We start from the raw sequence: 13,099 nt of genomic DNA, 5'->3' as shown, positions 1-13,099 counted from the left end.
ATCAACAGTCGAACCATCGATGTCAAGTGGACCAATCAGATTCATCCCCTTCCTTTTAGAGTTTATATAAGTAAAGAAATCCTTGCTGTTTTTCTTAGCATCTTTTGCCAAGGATTTCTCGTAATCTGCCTTCACCTGCCTAACCTCCTTTGTGACCTGATTACAGACTAGCTTATATCTGCCGTTGGCTTCTGAATCACTTGATAATTTATATGCATCCCATGCATTTTTCTTCTCTGTTAAGAGTTTCATTAGATAACCATTTAGGCCTAAACCTTGAACAGTATTTCTTAATAGGTATGAAACTTTTAGTAGCATCCACGATTAGAATTTACTGTTGGTAACATCATCAGTTGATCCCACTGTACAGAATTTAAAAACTGTCTGAGACCACTGTACTCACCTTTTCGGAAGCAAAAACCCTTTCCTTTACCCCTGATGGTAATTAAATCTTTAAGTAAATCCCACATCAGTACACTGTGATCACTGCCACCTAGTGGTTCCTTTATCTGCAATCCAGATATGGATTTATCCCCCATTATAGACTGATTTATTGGCTCACAATTGTTCATTATACTCATCAGAGTAATTAGGTGTATAACACGCCTCATATTTTCCCTTTCCATGTGCTTATGTCATGCCACATTGACTCAACATTGCATTGTCCACAAATGTCAATTGTATGCACTTCGTTAAATTTCGTTTCTTAATTAACAGCATAACTCCTGCTCCCTTCCCATTCTCTCTGTACTCATTTTCCTTCCAATTCTGCACTGCTATGTGTGACACCATGTCTCTGATATCCCAACAATATACAACTTTGATGTCTTGACCGGCACTTCAAATTTATTTATTATACTCCTAGCATTGGGGTACATGCATGTATACTTGCATGTACCCCAATGCAAGTATACATGCTGTGTTAGGGTAATGAACTACTCTTCATTACCCTAACACAGCCCATGTATTTACTTGTTTCATGACTCCCAGCAGTTCCTGAAATCCCCAGTAACTTGCTTTCCGAGCTGCTGCTCATTCCAATAGAAGCAGTGCAAGAATCACTTTAGCCTCTGGTCACTATTAATCTTTTAGGCTGTGAATCCTCCCAAGCTAGCAGTTTTTTGACCCACCTATCACTGCCTCGATAGCATCAGCAAATACTCTTGCACCCTTTCTATTTAAGTGTATCTCATCCCTATAGAAGTAGTCTCTCCTTTTAGCAAGCGCAGACCACACTGAAAAAAATTCTACCTCGTAAGCCTTGCACAATTTCTCCAGGGCCAAATTGATTGACAAGGCTCTCATCATATACTCCCTCCTATCATGTCTGGGCAGAATTGTAAACACTTTCAAATTTAACCCTAACTTGCTAAGTAAATCTGCAGATCTCTTTCTCTTTAGGTCATTAGTGCCAAAATGTTCAACAATATCACATTTTGTGCCCTTAAAAGATATCTGCTCTACACTGTCTTAAACTTTCACCTCTGGCAGTCATACCCTGGTCCTGTTCCACTTATCCTTTTTGCATAATATATTCCCCATCTCCCTGACAATAGTCACTGACAATAACTAGTTTCTGTGAGACCAGTGCATTCTGTCTTGGAGATTGCCGCTCTGTTGCCTGATGTGCAGGAGAGCTTTTTTTTTTTGAGTTGGGCAGCTGAGAACTTGATGGATCCTCAATCATTTCTTTGAGGGCATCTACCAACACCTCAAACTCTCATAGATGCCCATCAGAATGCTGAGTTGGCGCCTAATTTTTTGACACTCTAGACACTTAGAGCGCGCGCGCGCACACACACACACAAAAGACATCTTCTCTGGCTGGATCATGTCCTGTCCCATAAAGGTCTGCGAACATTTCACACCACACATTTTTTGAGACTGATGGCTTGGAGAATCACCCCTTCGTTTCTCCCCTGAGCCACAGCACTCCTGATAATCTGTGCACTTTGCTTCACACAGCTCTAGTCTGGGTCATATTTCCATTTAAATACAATTTAATTAAAGATATTTAATAAGATTAACAAATTTTATTGATTAATTGATAATACTATATTAAGCTAACAGATTCCTAATACAGTGCTACTTGCTATCTAGTTTTACTATAAACATTATGCTGTCAGTTCAAGATATATGCTACAATATTTTGTATACATATAGCTTATTACAAAAATGGCGGCAAGTTCAACAATATTGGCGCCAACACGGTACGAGCGGAGAGTCATAACTTACAAAAATCACTAGTGAAATTTAAAAAATAAGCTAACAAACTCTTTAATATCTTAATACCTTTGTGTAGAACACAATTTGATATCTCTGTATACATTGAAAAAGTTTCCTCTTAGTGATATTTATTCGAGCCAATGGGAGAAGAGGGTGATACAATTACGTCACTACAAATGCACAGGTAAATAATTACATAGGTCATTTCCTGATTATATTTCGATCAGTGCATTATAATGTTATTATTATAAAGAAATAATCATATTATACAATACAAAACTAGAAATATTTGCAAAATACTAAACGATTTACAGTTATACATCTACTATATCAGGTGATGGGTCCTGTGTTAGACAGTGAATCCCGTGCACGAGGTTGGTGAATGTTATATGGAAGGAAACAAATGGGTTACTGGGCCAAATCAGACACTTGCTGTTGACAATTAGAACAAGTATGTGGAATGCATTGCTAACATTTTCTGCATTGCAAGACAACTGCCACCACAACATTCACCAAACTCGTGCACATACTTCACTGTCTAATCCATGACCACGCCTGGCATCATTTGGTGTTCCATTGTAATATTTTTTGTATATTAATGTCATCTGATGAAGGGAACCCATTGTCCCGATATAGTTTGTATATTTGGAAATAGTTCGTATTTTAAATATTTCTATAATGTATAAATATTTTAGTAGTCCTACTCTTTCGGATGCAACAATATTCCTCATGCTTATGGAACCCGAAGCAAAAGGCCTTTTCCTAAGTGACATACGTAAACGCAGGTAAATAATTACTTAGTGATATTTATTCGACATTGAGAATGCAGTGTGGTGTGGTGGAGTAGCCAATGGGAGAAGATGGTCCCATGGTACAAGTGGGTGGGGCAATTATGTCACTACAAATGCACAAGTAAATAATTACATATGTCATTTTCTGATTAGATATCGATCAGTGCATTTTGGCAGGTCTTTTACATAGAAAAGCATTCACGGGGTTGGCAAGCAAAGCTAGCAGGGGGCGTAGTCTCCTAGTGTTAATTAATGAAGAATATGGTAAAAACCTCAACTACTTATTTTCAGCAGCCGAAAATCTGTTCACCTCTGCGACCCCAGTGCCCTCTCTTAACTACTTACGTGAAACTTCACATAATTGGGGCAGCTGCTTAATGTGCACAAGTCCCAATGTGTTTCAAATAACTGGAATCCAATGTATTAGCAATTTAGTCTGACTTGTCTGTAGGTGTAACGTATGCTCTAGCCTTGACTGCTGAAGTCTGAAGTCTGGATTAACACCTAGACAAATTGAATGCAGAATGGTATAGTTTTCAAATTAACAACAACTTTGTGCATGCTTGCATTTAGAAATGGTGTTGAGTCAGGTGGAGATTACTTTGAAGCTTATGAAAGTGACATTTCATATAATGCTATTAGTCTTCATAAGATGTCTTATTACGTTTCATTCATTCTTTGTACCATCTCTTATCTGTGAAAATTAAATTAGGTTTATTTTTTTGTTTGATTTCATATGCCATTTTTAAATGTTAAATGGTACTAACTTACATGTGTATTGTTTCTTTAGTGGCTGGTAAATTATTTTGGATCTTTGTCAGTGGAAGATTCCATAGAATGTTTGAAAGCAATGTTAAGCCATAATATTAGACAAAACCTTCAGATTTCTGTGCAGGTGGCGACAAAGTACCATGAGCAGCTAACGACAGCAGCACTTATTGATCTGTTTGAATCCTTCAAGAGTTATGAAGGTACTTTTTTGTTACTGTTTTTAATATAGAGTATTGGCCTTGTGAGATACTAGTAAATCTGTTTAATCTTTATGAAGAAATAAGACTTCAAATATAATTTTCATTAATTTCAATGTTTTATTTTAGAGAATTTAAAACATTAAAATGCCAGACAAAATATAGGAATTTAGTGTGAGCTTGTCAACCTCATTGTTAAAATTGAAGAAATAAAAAATCATTGTCATAATTGTATGTCCTCTGCCACATGGCAAAGAACGTAACTATGACAATGATTTCTGTGTGTAATAAGTAATAATAAATCAGTCATGGATTATCAGATCTTTCACTATTTTCTTCCATGCTATTCCCATTTCCTATTCAGTCTTTGACTAGTCAGAGTAAGCTCTTTCCTAATGCATGTTTAATACCACTGATCCCTCTTCATGAATTTTTCTCTGAATGTTCAACGCCAGGTTATGTCAAGGAGACTAGTGTATTCTTGCAGTCTGTATGCTATATCTAAAAATGTCATTATTTCATACATTACATTAGTTGGAAAATGTTCTCCCTACATTTTCCTACTAATGAGTCCATCATGAATAGTCAAATTAATAGAGCAAACTTATCTACAAAAAAGATCTAAACTTTCCAAATACTTTCTAGTTCATTTTATAAATATATGTTGTCTCGGTTCCAGTCTGATTGATGTCCATTTCAACCTAGTCTAGCAAACTCAATCTTTTTCTTTCCGAATTCCAATTATCGGTTGATTGAATGATCCAATAATTCTCATCTCAATTGTCTTATTTATTTGCTCTACAATTCCTTTTGCTTCCAAGGTTGTATTTTTGATCTATTCACTCTCGGAGACTTGGTAATTTGGAATCTCCTTTTTTCTATCTTCTCTGGCTTAAAATCTTTTTTAATACATTAATACATTCTGTCAAATTCATCTGTTGCCTCAGTCGTCATCCCACCTCCACTAATCACACGGAACTCTTTGACACTTGACTTTTTCCAATCTAACTTTCCTAAAAGTGAGACTTTTCTGTAAGGATTTTAATGTTCACATCTCCAGCTGGCTTCCATTTTTCTAGTCACATGGACTCAGCTGGTTCAAAATGCCGTGGCCTTTGTGGCTGAGATTGTTTATTTACCTACCAGAATACCAGACAATGCTAACCACACAGCCAATATTCTTGATCTCTCTCACAAACAACCCTTCCAAGTACATGGTCGAGATTAGTTATCCTCTACACACCTCAGATCGCAACTTGGTGATGGTCTCTCCAATGTAGCTTTTCTCTCCTGGCCGTTCTGAACCTCATTTTTGGCATTACGAGAATGCAAAACGGGATGATCTGCGAGATTTCTTTACTTTTCCTTGGTTGGATTACTGTTTCAAATCTTCTGATGTCAGTGTTTGCTCAGATCATCTCAGTGAAATTATTCTCATAGGGATAAATTCTTTATTCCACATTCCACCTTAAAATCTCATGCTTTATTTAAACATTTGGTTTTCCAAATGTGCTAAGGCTATATGTGCCAAGGTAAGAATATTACATATTGCAATTGGTTCGCATGTAAATCTCCAGCTTCATTTTCTGCCTACTCCAAAGCTCTCAGCAATTGTAAAGCAATTATTAACCAGTCCAAACTTTGAACAGCTAAAAGTACAAAACTTGCTTCTTCTCGGCATGGCAGTTGGGAATTCCGGTCTGTTGCCAGAGCTGTTGGCTGCAACTTTTTCTAATCTCCATTCCCACATATCGCAAAACCAAATGGTTCTATTGCCACCTCAGCTAAAGATAAAGCTGACCTGCTAGCATCCTACCTTTCTTCTAACTTAAGTTTGACTTGGTAAATCAATTTCCTGCCATGGTCTTCTGTCAAATGGATGTCAGAAGAAATTTCAACAGTCTTGATGCCGAGAAAGCAACAGGTGCTGATGTTAATTCTCCACTTGTTCTGAAAACCTGTGCTGCTCCTGAGTTACTCTTTTTTTGCATTTTCTTATTCCAAAGGTTTATTCCCTTCTGCTTGGAAATTTGCTCATATCCAGTGAATTCCTAAAAAAAAAAAGGGGTGATAAATCCAAATCCCTTTCATCCAATTTTTAACCCATTGCACTTCTGCTCTTTCTAAAGTAATGGAGAAATCTATTAAACTCCAACTCCTAAACTTTCTTAAACTTCCATCTTATCAATGATCGGTTGTATGGAGTCTATCAGTGTCAATCCACTGGTGATGTACTGGCTTATGTTACCCATCTATGGACAAATTCAGTGGAAAAGTTTGGTGAAACTCACAGTTGCTCTCGACATTTCAAAGGCTTTCGATCGTGTTTAGCATAAAGGTCTTCTAAATAAGCTTCCATCTTATGGTTTTCCAACTTTTTTGTAAGTGGGTATACAGTTTTCTTTCTGACTGTTGGCAGTAGATTCGTCTGTCTTCTAACTTCACTAATGGCAAAGTTCCCCAAGGTTCACTTCTTTCTCTCAATATTTTCCTCTTGTATATTATTGACCTTCTTCCATTGACTAGATATCCTATCCATAGTTTTGTATTTCACCTTCCAGTTTGAGAAACCTTGCTGTGTACAAACAGCTTTAACTTTGAATATCTATTAATTCCTTAAATGTTGACCTTGATAATTCTCCAGTGGGGCAAATATAACTTAGTTGAGCCGACCGGGCTGGCCGAGTGGGTAAAGTACCTGCCCGGCAACCCAAAGGTCGCGGGTTCGATTCCCGCCTCGGGCTTGGATCAAAGTACTGCAAAAACCTTGGGAGGTGCAATATGGCCACAGAAGCCGATGCGCCAACAACTACCAAATCAAAAAAAAAAAAAAAAAAAAATAACTTAGTTGACTTCAACCCTTAAAACAGCATTTATTTTGCGAAAAGAATTCTGTTCCTATGCTTATCTTTGATAACTCTCAAATTTCTAGACAAGATCCTTTTTTTTTTTTTTTTTTTCATGATTACCTTGACTTTTAATCTCTTGTGTTTAAGCACATCAGAAATATTGCTTTCTCTGCATCTATAAAACTGGGTTTTGTTTTCTTTTGCTCTTGTTAACAAACAGCTACTCTGTGCAAATCTCAAACCGACCCATAAAATGCAATATTGTTCCCAGGTCTGGGGTGGTGCTCCATTACTTCTCCCAGGTGTCTAAGTTCCATTCAAAAGAGTAGTTTGGTTAATTAATGACCCATCTCTAATAAAGTCTCTCCACTATGTTTCACAGACATTTTTTGCTGCATACCTTTTCTATAGATACTTCCATGGGCACTGTTCTTCTGAATTGCTTGTATAATTTCTGTTCTGTCTTCCAAACTAGCTCGAACATGTGCCGCAACCAGTCAGCATCATTTTACTGTCAAACTTGCAGATCCAACTTTTCTTCTTCTTCCTTATTCCTTCCACTTCCGTTTTTTGGAACAACCTTCTTTCATACATTTCCCTGCAAATTACAGAAATTAGTCTGTCAACAAGTATCTTCTTTCATCTTCTTAGCATTCAACCCATGCACGATTCTAAGTACTATAGATTCTAATACCTCTCGTTCTTGGGGTTATCATTAAAAAAATAAATAAAATAAATAAAACTCTAGGCTGTCATGCAAATAGCCTGTAGTTTAATCAATGTGCCGGTGTCGAACTGTTGTTCATTTCATGTGCCTTTCCTTTCACAACACTCATTTGCTGACTGCAAACAAATGGACACGTGTTAAAGCAACACTTGCAATTTAGTTTGATGCAAGTTTGCCATCTGCCAGTGAATGTGTTAAGCTAATCTCTCCTCTCCCATCCTTTTTCCTGAGTGTCTGGTCACATTAGGTTCATCATTGTTTGGGCTATATGCAAAATATGTAAATTGAATAGAGGTCACATGGTGTTCAGGAAAGTACTATAAGGCTATGCAAATAAACTAGCATCCAAACAATTTCAATGACACAGTAAAATGCACAGAATCCTTCTGACTTCAGGGGTTGTGGGGGGGTGGGGAGTGTGATGTGGTGCACATTTAGCAGATGCTTCAGCACTGAGGTTATCTGTTTTAAACAGGTAGCAACTTGATTTCTGGAGTGGATTATCAAGTGGAAATGTTTCCAAACAGCTGAAGAATTAACCTTAATCTTTAATGTACACAGACCTTTAGTATATTCAGAGATCTTTAAATGTCACAGAGCTTTAGTAACCTGTACCATGTGATGAACCTTGCAAAGAATGTACTGTAGAAGTGGGAGACACCTAAGTCACTTTTCCCAGTCAGGAAATGTAGCTATGCTAGTAGCATGAATGCAAAGGATAAGCTCTCGAAGGGAGATTAATAGTATGGAGCACATTTTTGTGGCATGTTCTCAGTTCCCTGATGCTACTGGATGGCATTATAAATACCTTAGTATCTGAATGTTGTTGTTGTTGCAGATCAGGTCTGCCAGCAGTGTTGAAATGTCTCTGTGGGCAGGAATACTTTACAATAATAATTATAAACAAGTACCCTTGCCAGTTCAATTCAGATTTCAATCCTGCTGAGCAACTGTGGATAAACTGAAACATGTATTGGTATGTGCAGTCCTGTCCCCACATCACCCTATTAATTTAAAATAGTTTTGTAGCATGTTCTCAGTTCCTTGTTACTTTTCTACTTTGATTCCATTCTCCATTGTGTTGGAGCAGTGATTAAAGGTCATTGGTGGACCAACACTGTTATATTACAAGTAGGGAGAAAGTTTCTCCTTACAAGTAGTAAGGAGAAAAACAGTAGGTGCTTAAGATCATAACTAGGTTCCTCTCTCCTACTGGAGTAAATAAGGCCAAATGAATAAATAGCCTTGAGCTGCCTATTGCTTTTCTCACTTAGTGACTAGCCCATATTTCTCATCTTAAGTTTGCCTCACCTATCTGGAATATTATATTATCCTGTGATTTCTACTTCATTTATAACATGGTCTTACCATTGCCTCTGTTATGGCCCACTTGCAATTTGAGTTCCAGTGATCAAGTGATTTTTCTTAGAGCATTATGTGGATCACTTAGAATCACTAGTAAACTAGTGTTTGGTTGTAAATTAACAAGTAGCTTTTAATCCTGCAGGCATCAAACTTGATCTCAGAAAAGAAATTTGCCTTTGTTTCATTTCTAATTTTCGATTAACTTTGACAACCATTTGGTTGTCAAAGTTCCTGGTGGACTGCAGCTTGCAGTGCACAATATAGTAAGAGGATTGTAACAAGGATAGTAACAAAATTTCACAGCAAACACTGTCTTCAGTTGATTATATTATAATCCTGTTTGGCATTTGCTTGCATGAAAGGTAAATTTAATCCTGGAAGTGCAGTCAGACCTCTATATAACGAAATCAATCGTTCGCTTGAAAAAATTCGTTAAATAAAAATTTCGTTATAGAGAAATGACCTTATAAACAATGAAAAGTACTGTAATTCAACAATATCATAAAAGATGGGAAATAAATCAGAAATAAGTGGGAATGAATAAATTTTCTAACATTTTTAAAACAATTAATTTATCAATACATACATATTAAGAAATGACTACTAATATGATGCGCACAATATTTTAGTATGAAATATTTTACGAAATAATTCTTTTAAGAATTATTTCGTAAAATATTTATTTATTTATTTATTTTTTTGTTGTACACTTTTAGTGTACATCATTCATAAAAATGTTTGCGTTTGTTTAATTTTAAGTTCATTCAAGTATATTTTCCAGCACATTTTCTTTGCACTGAAGGCATCGACGGAAAGTTTCAAATGCTGCCAACATTTCATGTTTGGAAGGTTTAACATTGCCCTAATTGTCCTTGCCCTCATTTTCATCCAACTCATCATCGATGTTGTCACCACTAGTTCTTTGAATTCTCTCCAAAACGTTGGAGCCATTCGGATATTCAGCTACTGTGATGTTCATTATCAACTCCTAAAAATTCCTCAAGAATAATTTTTCCACTGATCAAACCTTTGCCTTGGAGTTCTTCCCAAGATTGCTCAATATCTTGCAGTAGTTTATCCCTCTCATCACTGTTAATTGGCATTTTAGGAAAACCTGCTTTTGCAAAACAATTTGTAATCGTTGTTTTTCCACCATCTTGACTCCACACTTTTGCCAACTCTGATATGCACATACAAAAATCTATAACAATCTATAGGTTGGTTGGTTTCTATTCTCAGTATAATTTTTTTTCAGTATATGCCTTTGCTAGTGCATTTTCAAATTCTTGATAGTGTCCTGGTCCATTGGCTGAAGTTTAGACGGGTTAGTTGGAGAGAAGAAAACAAGCTTCACACTTGTAAGCTTTGAAATTACCAAGTGAATATGGGCAGGGCAGGCAGGTGTCAAAGTGATTTTTCTGTTTTCTTTCGCCATCTTCCTATCAATTTAAAATCCATTGTTCAAAAATTTCACTTGTCATTCAAGATGTTTTGTTGTAGTTTTAGTCCAGCTCCAAAGGCTTTACTGTTTTTGAAACATCTGAGTCGTTTACTTTTGTCTATTACCAAAAGCTTCTTTTCCATTACTAGCCATATTTGCACCAAACAAGAGTTTAATTCACTCCTTACTGTTTTTACCACCTAAACATTTATCACCTTTAAATAAAAGTTAGTGTCTTGTTCAGCAAACATTTAAAAACTAGACCTGTTTCATCAATGTTGAATGTCTTTGTGTTTGTCCTTCATAATTTTTTTTTTTTTTTTTTTTCAAAATTGTTTCTTTCCAATGCATACAGTCTTCTTTGATTACAACTCCACTTTCAACAGAAATAACTTTTTTGAGTAAGCCATGACTCGTTTTTTAAATCTTTCCAGCTAACCAAAACTGGCTTGTTTTGGTTAGCTGGAAAAATGGTTAGCTTGAATGTTTTATGTCCCAGAAAAGATGTGTACTCCATAGCCTTTTCTTTTATTAACGCATGTTTTAATCTCGAATCAACTTCACCCATTTAAAAACAGCTTCATCTACATCTTCATACAGGCATAATTTTGCATGCTTCCAAATGGGTTCCATTTCCTCAATGTAATGACCAAGGGGAAATCAAAAATTCATTATGTGCAAGTTTGTTAAAGAGGGTATGACTGTATCTCTCTCTCGCAATCAAAAATTAAACTCCCTTGTCAAGACATTGGTTAATAGTATTTGCAGTCATACTCTTAAATGCAGTAGTACCTTTCAAATCACTCTTCCATCCTCTTTGGAAATTGTTCCAACATCCTTGTCTCAATTTATTTCCCACCTAATCATCATATTGTTCAGCGGTTACTATGTCCTATCTGCTTATTAGGCAAAAAGGTGCCATGAAAAGAGAAAAAATAATCATAAACAGCGATGCCTCTTTCTGCCTAATGAGTGGAAAATGGAATCACTTTTTTCAGTAAACAAAGACCACAGATTTTTAGAAATAGTCCATCACTGAAAAGTTTCTTTGGCAATGCCACCGATTTGTTGGATATATGGTAAGTGTAAGTGACTTCATTTTGCTGAAACCAACAATAATGCTCATTGTCATTACATAGCACAATAAACTAATATATTAAATTCTGGTCTTTCCAACAACTCTTCTCCAAGAAGAGAGAGATCCAATTACTCATCATCACACAAGTTTTTAAAGATATAAGGGCATTTTATAAAAAAAATTGTATTTTCATTTTCCATATCTTATTGTTTTGACTATTGACATAATCACTCAGGGGCTTAGAGGGGAACAGGTATCCTGTGTGTTATCAGACACTCAGCCTAAAACACTGATGGATCCAATATCTCTCTATTACAGAAGATTTAGGAGAAGTCCGGTTGGCCTGCCTCCCTAAAATCCACTCATGCACACCTTCTCGATGGTAAGCCCTGTTACGTCACTTAGGTGGCAACGAACGTGTAGAGTGGTTCTCTTCAAGACGCCTGGTCAGCGTGAAGAGGAAAAGACCAAACCCTCCAGAAATGAGAGCACAACAATACAAATGGCCCTCAGTCCCCAGCAGCTTTCACTCTCCCTCTTACGGCAGCGAGAGGATCAGAGTGGAGCAGAGGGTGCTAAGAATCTCTGGGTACGACCAGGCTGCCATGCACGGAAATTGAACTTGGCCTGTTATAACGTACGATCACTCATCGGTGAAGACAGTATATTAGAGCTGGAAAAGGAATTAGAAAATGTGAATTGGAATATCATCGCTTTGGCTGAAACAAGAAGAAGAAATGAATCACTTATAAGTTTATCAAGTGGAAATCTGCTGTACACCAATGGAAACAGTGAAAGGAGTGAAGGTGGAGTTGTGTTTCTGGTCCATAAAGATTTTAAAAACAACATTTTGGAATTCAAAAGTACATCACCAAGGGTGTCAAGACTAATACTCAAGATTTCTAAGAGGTACAAGCTAAAGATTATAATGATTTATGCACCAACATCGAGCCATGATGATGAAGAGGTTGAAGAAATGTAAATTGAAATTGAGAGTCTTCTAGATGAGCAGAAAACCCACTACACTATTATTATGGGGGACTTCAATGCTAAGGTTGGAAAAAGGCAAAACAGTGCAGAAAGAGGAACTATAGGAAATTTTGGAATTGGTGAAAGAAATAAAAGAGGTGAAAGACTTGTGGAACTTGCAGAATCTCAAGGAATGTCAGTAATGAACACTTTTTTCAAGAAAAGGGTGAACAGAAAGTGGACATGGAAGAGTCCAAATGGATTAACAACTAATGAAATCGACTTCATCCTCACTAACAGAAGATATATTGTGAATGATGTTACCGTCCTGAATAAGGTAAATGTTGGAAGTGATCACAGAATGGTAAGATGTACTCTTGATATAGATGTAGGAAAGGAAAGGAAAAAACTGACTCGAGTAAATAATACAAAGGTCTTTGAAATAACAGAGGAGGAGAAAAAGCAGTATGTACTGGAACTTAAGAACAAGTTTGAGCTTCTGCAGACTGCTCAGGACCAAGATATCGACGAGGAATATTACAACTTTCTGAAAGTGATAAAGCCCAAGAAACCTATAGGGAAACAGAAATCCAAAGAAGAAAAAATTAGTCAAGAAACACTTGTCATGATGAACCAAAGACGACAAATGAAGAGCAAGAAAAACACTCACAGGGAGAAAATTGAG

General features: G+C 36.6%; 1 protein-coding gene across 1 annotated transcript in view; it reads left to right on the top strand.

The window, feature by feature from the left end:
* The window catches only part of Chc (clathrin heavy chain), a 496,589-nt gene that overhangs the window by 288,845 nt on the left and 194,645 nt on the right, over nt 1–13,099 (top strand). Inside the window, exon 15 of the mRNA XM_090369802.1 lies at nt 3,808–3,988. Within this exon, the coding sequence (XP_090225928.1) occupies nt 3,808–3,988 (181 nt within the window). The remainder of the gene's footprint in view (nt 1–3,807; nt 3,989–13,099) is intronic.

Source organism: Mastigoproctus giganteus, chromosome 3, assembly GCF_048544385.1.
Source record: "Mastigoproctus giganteus isolate SK-2022 chromosome 3, ASM4854438v1, whole genome shotgun sequence".
Lineage (NCBI taxonomy): Eukaryota > Metazoa > Arthropoda > Arachnida > Uropygi > Thelyphonidae > Mastigoproctus > Mastigoproctus giganteus.
Note: the sequence above shows the minus strand (reverse complement) of the source record. Positions and strands in the feature narration are given on the sequence as shown.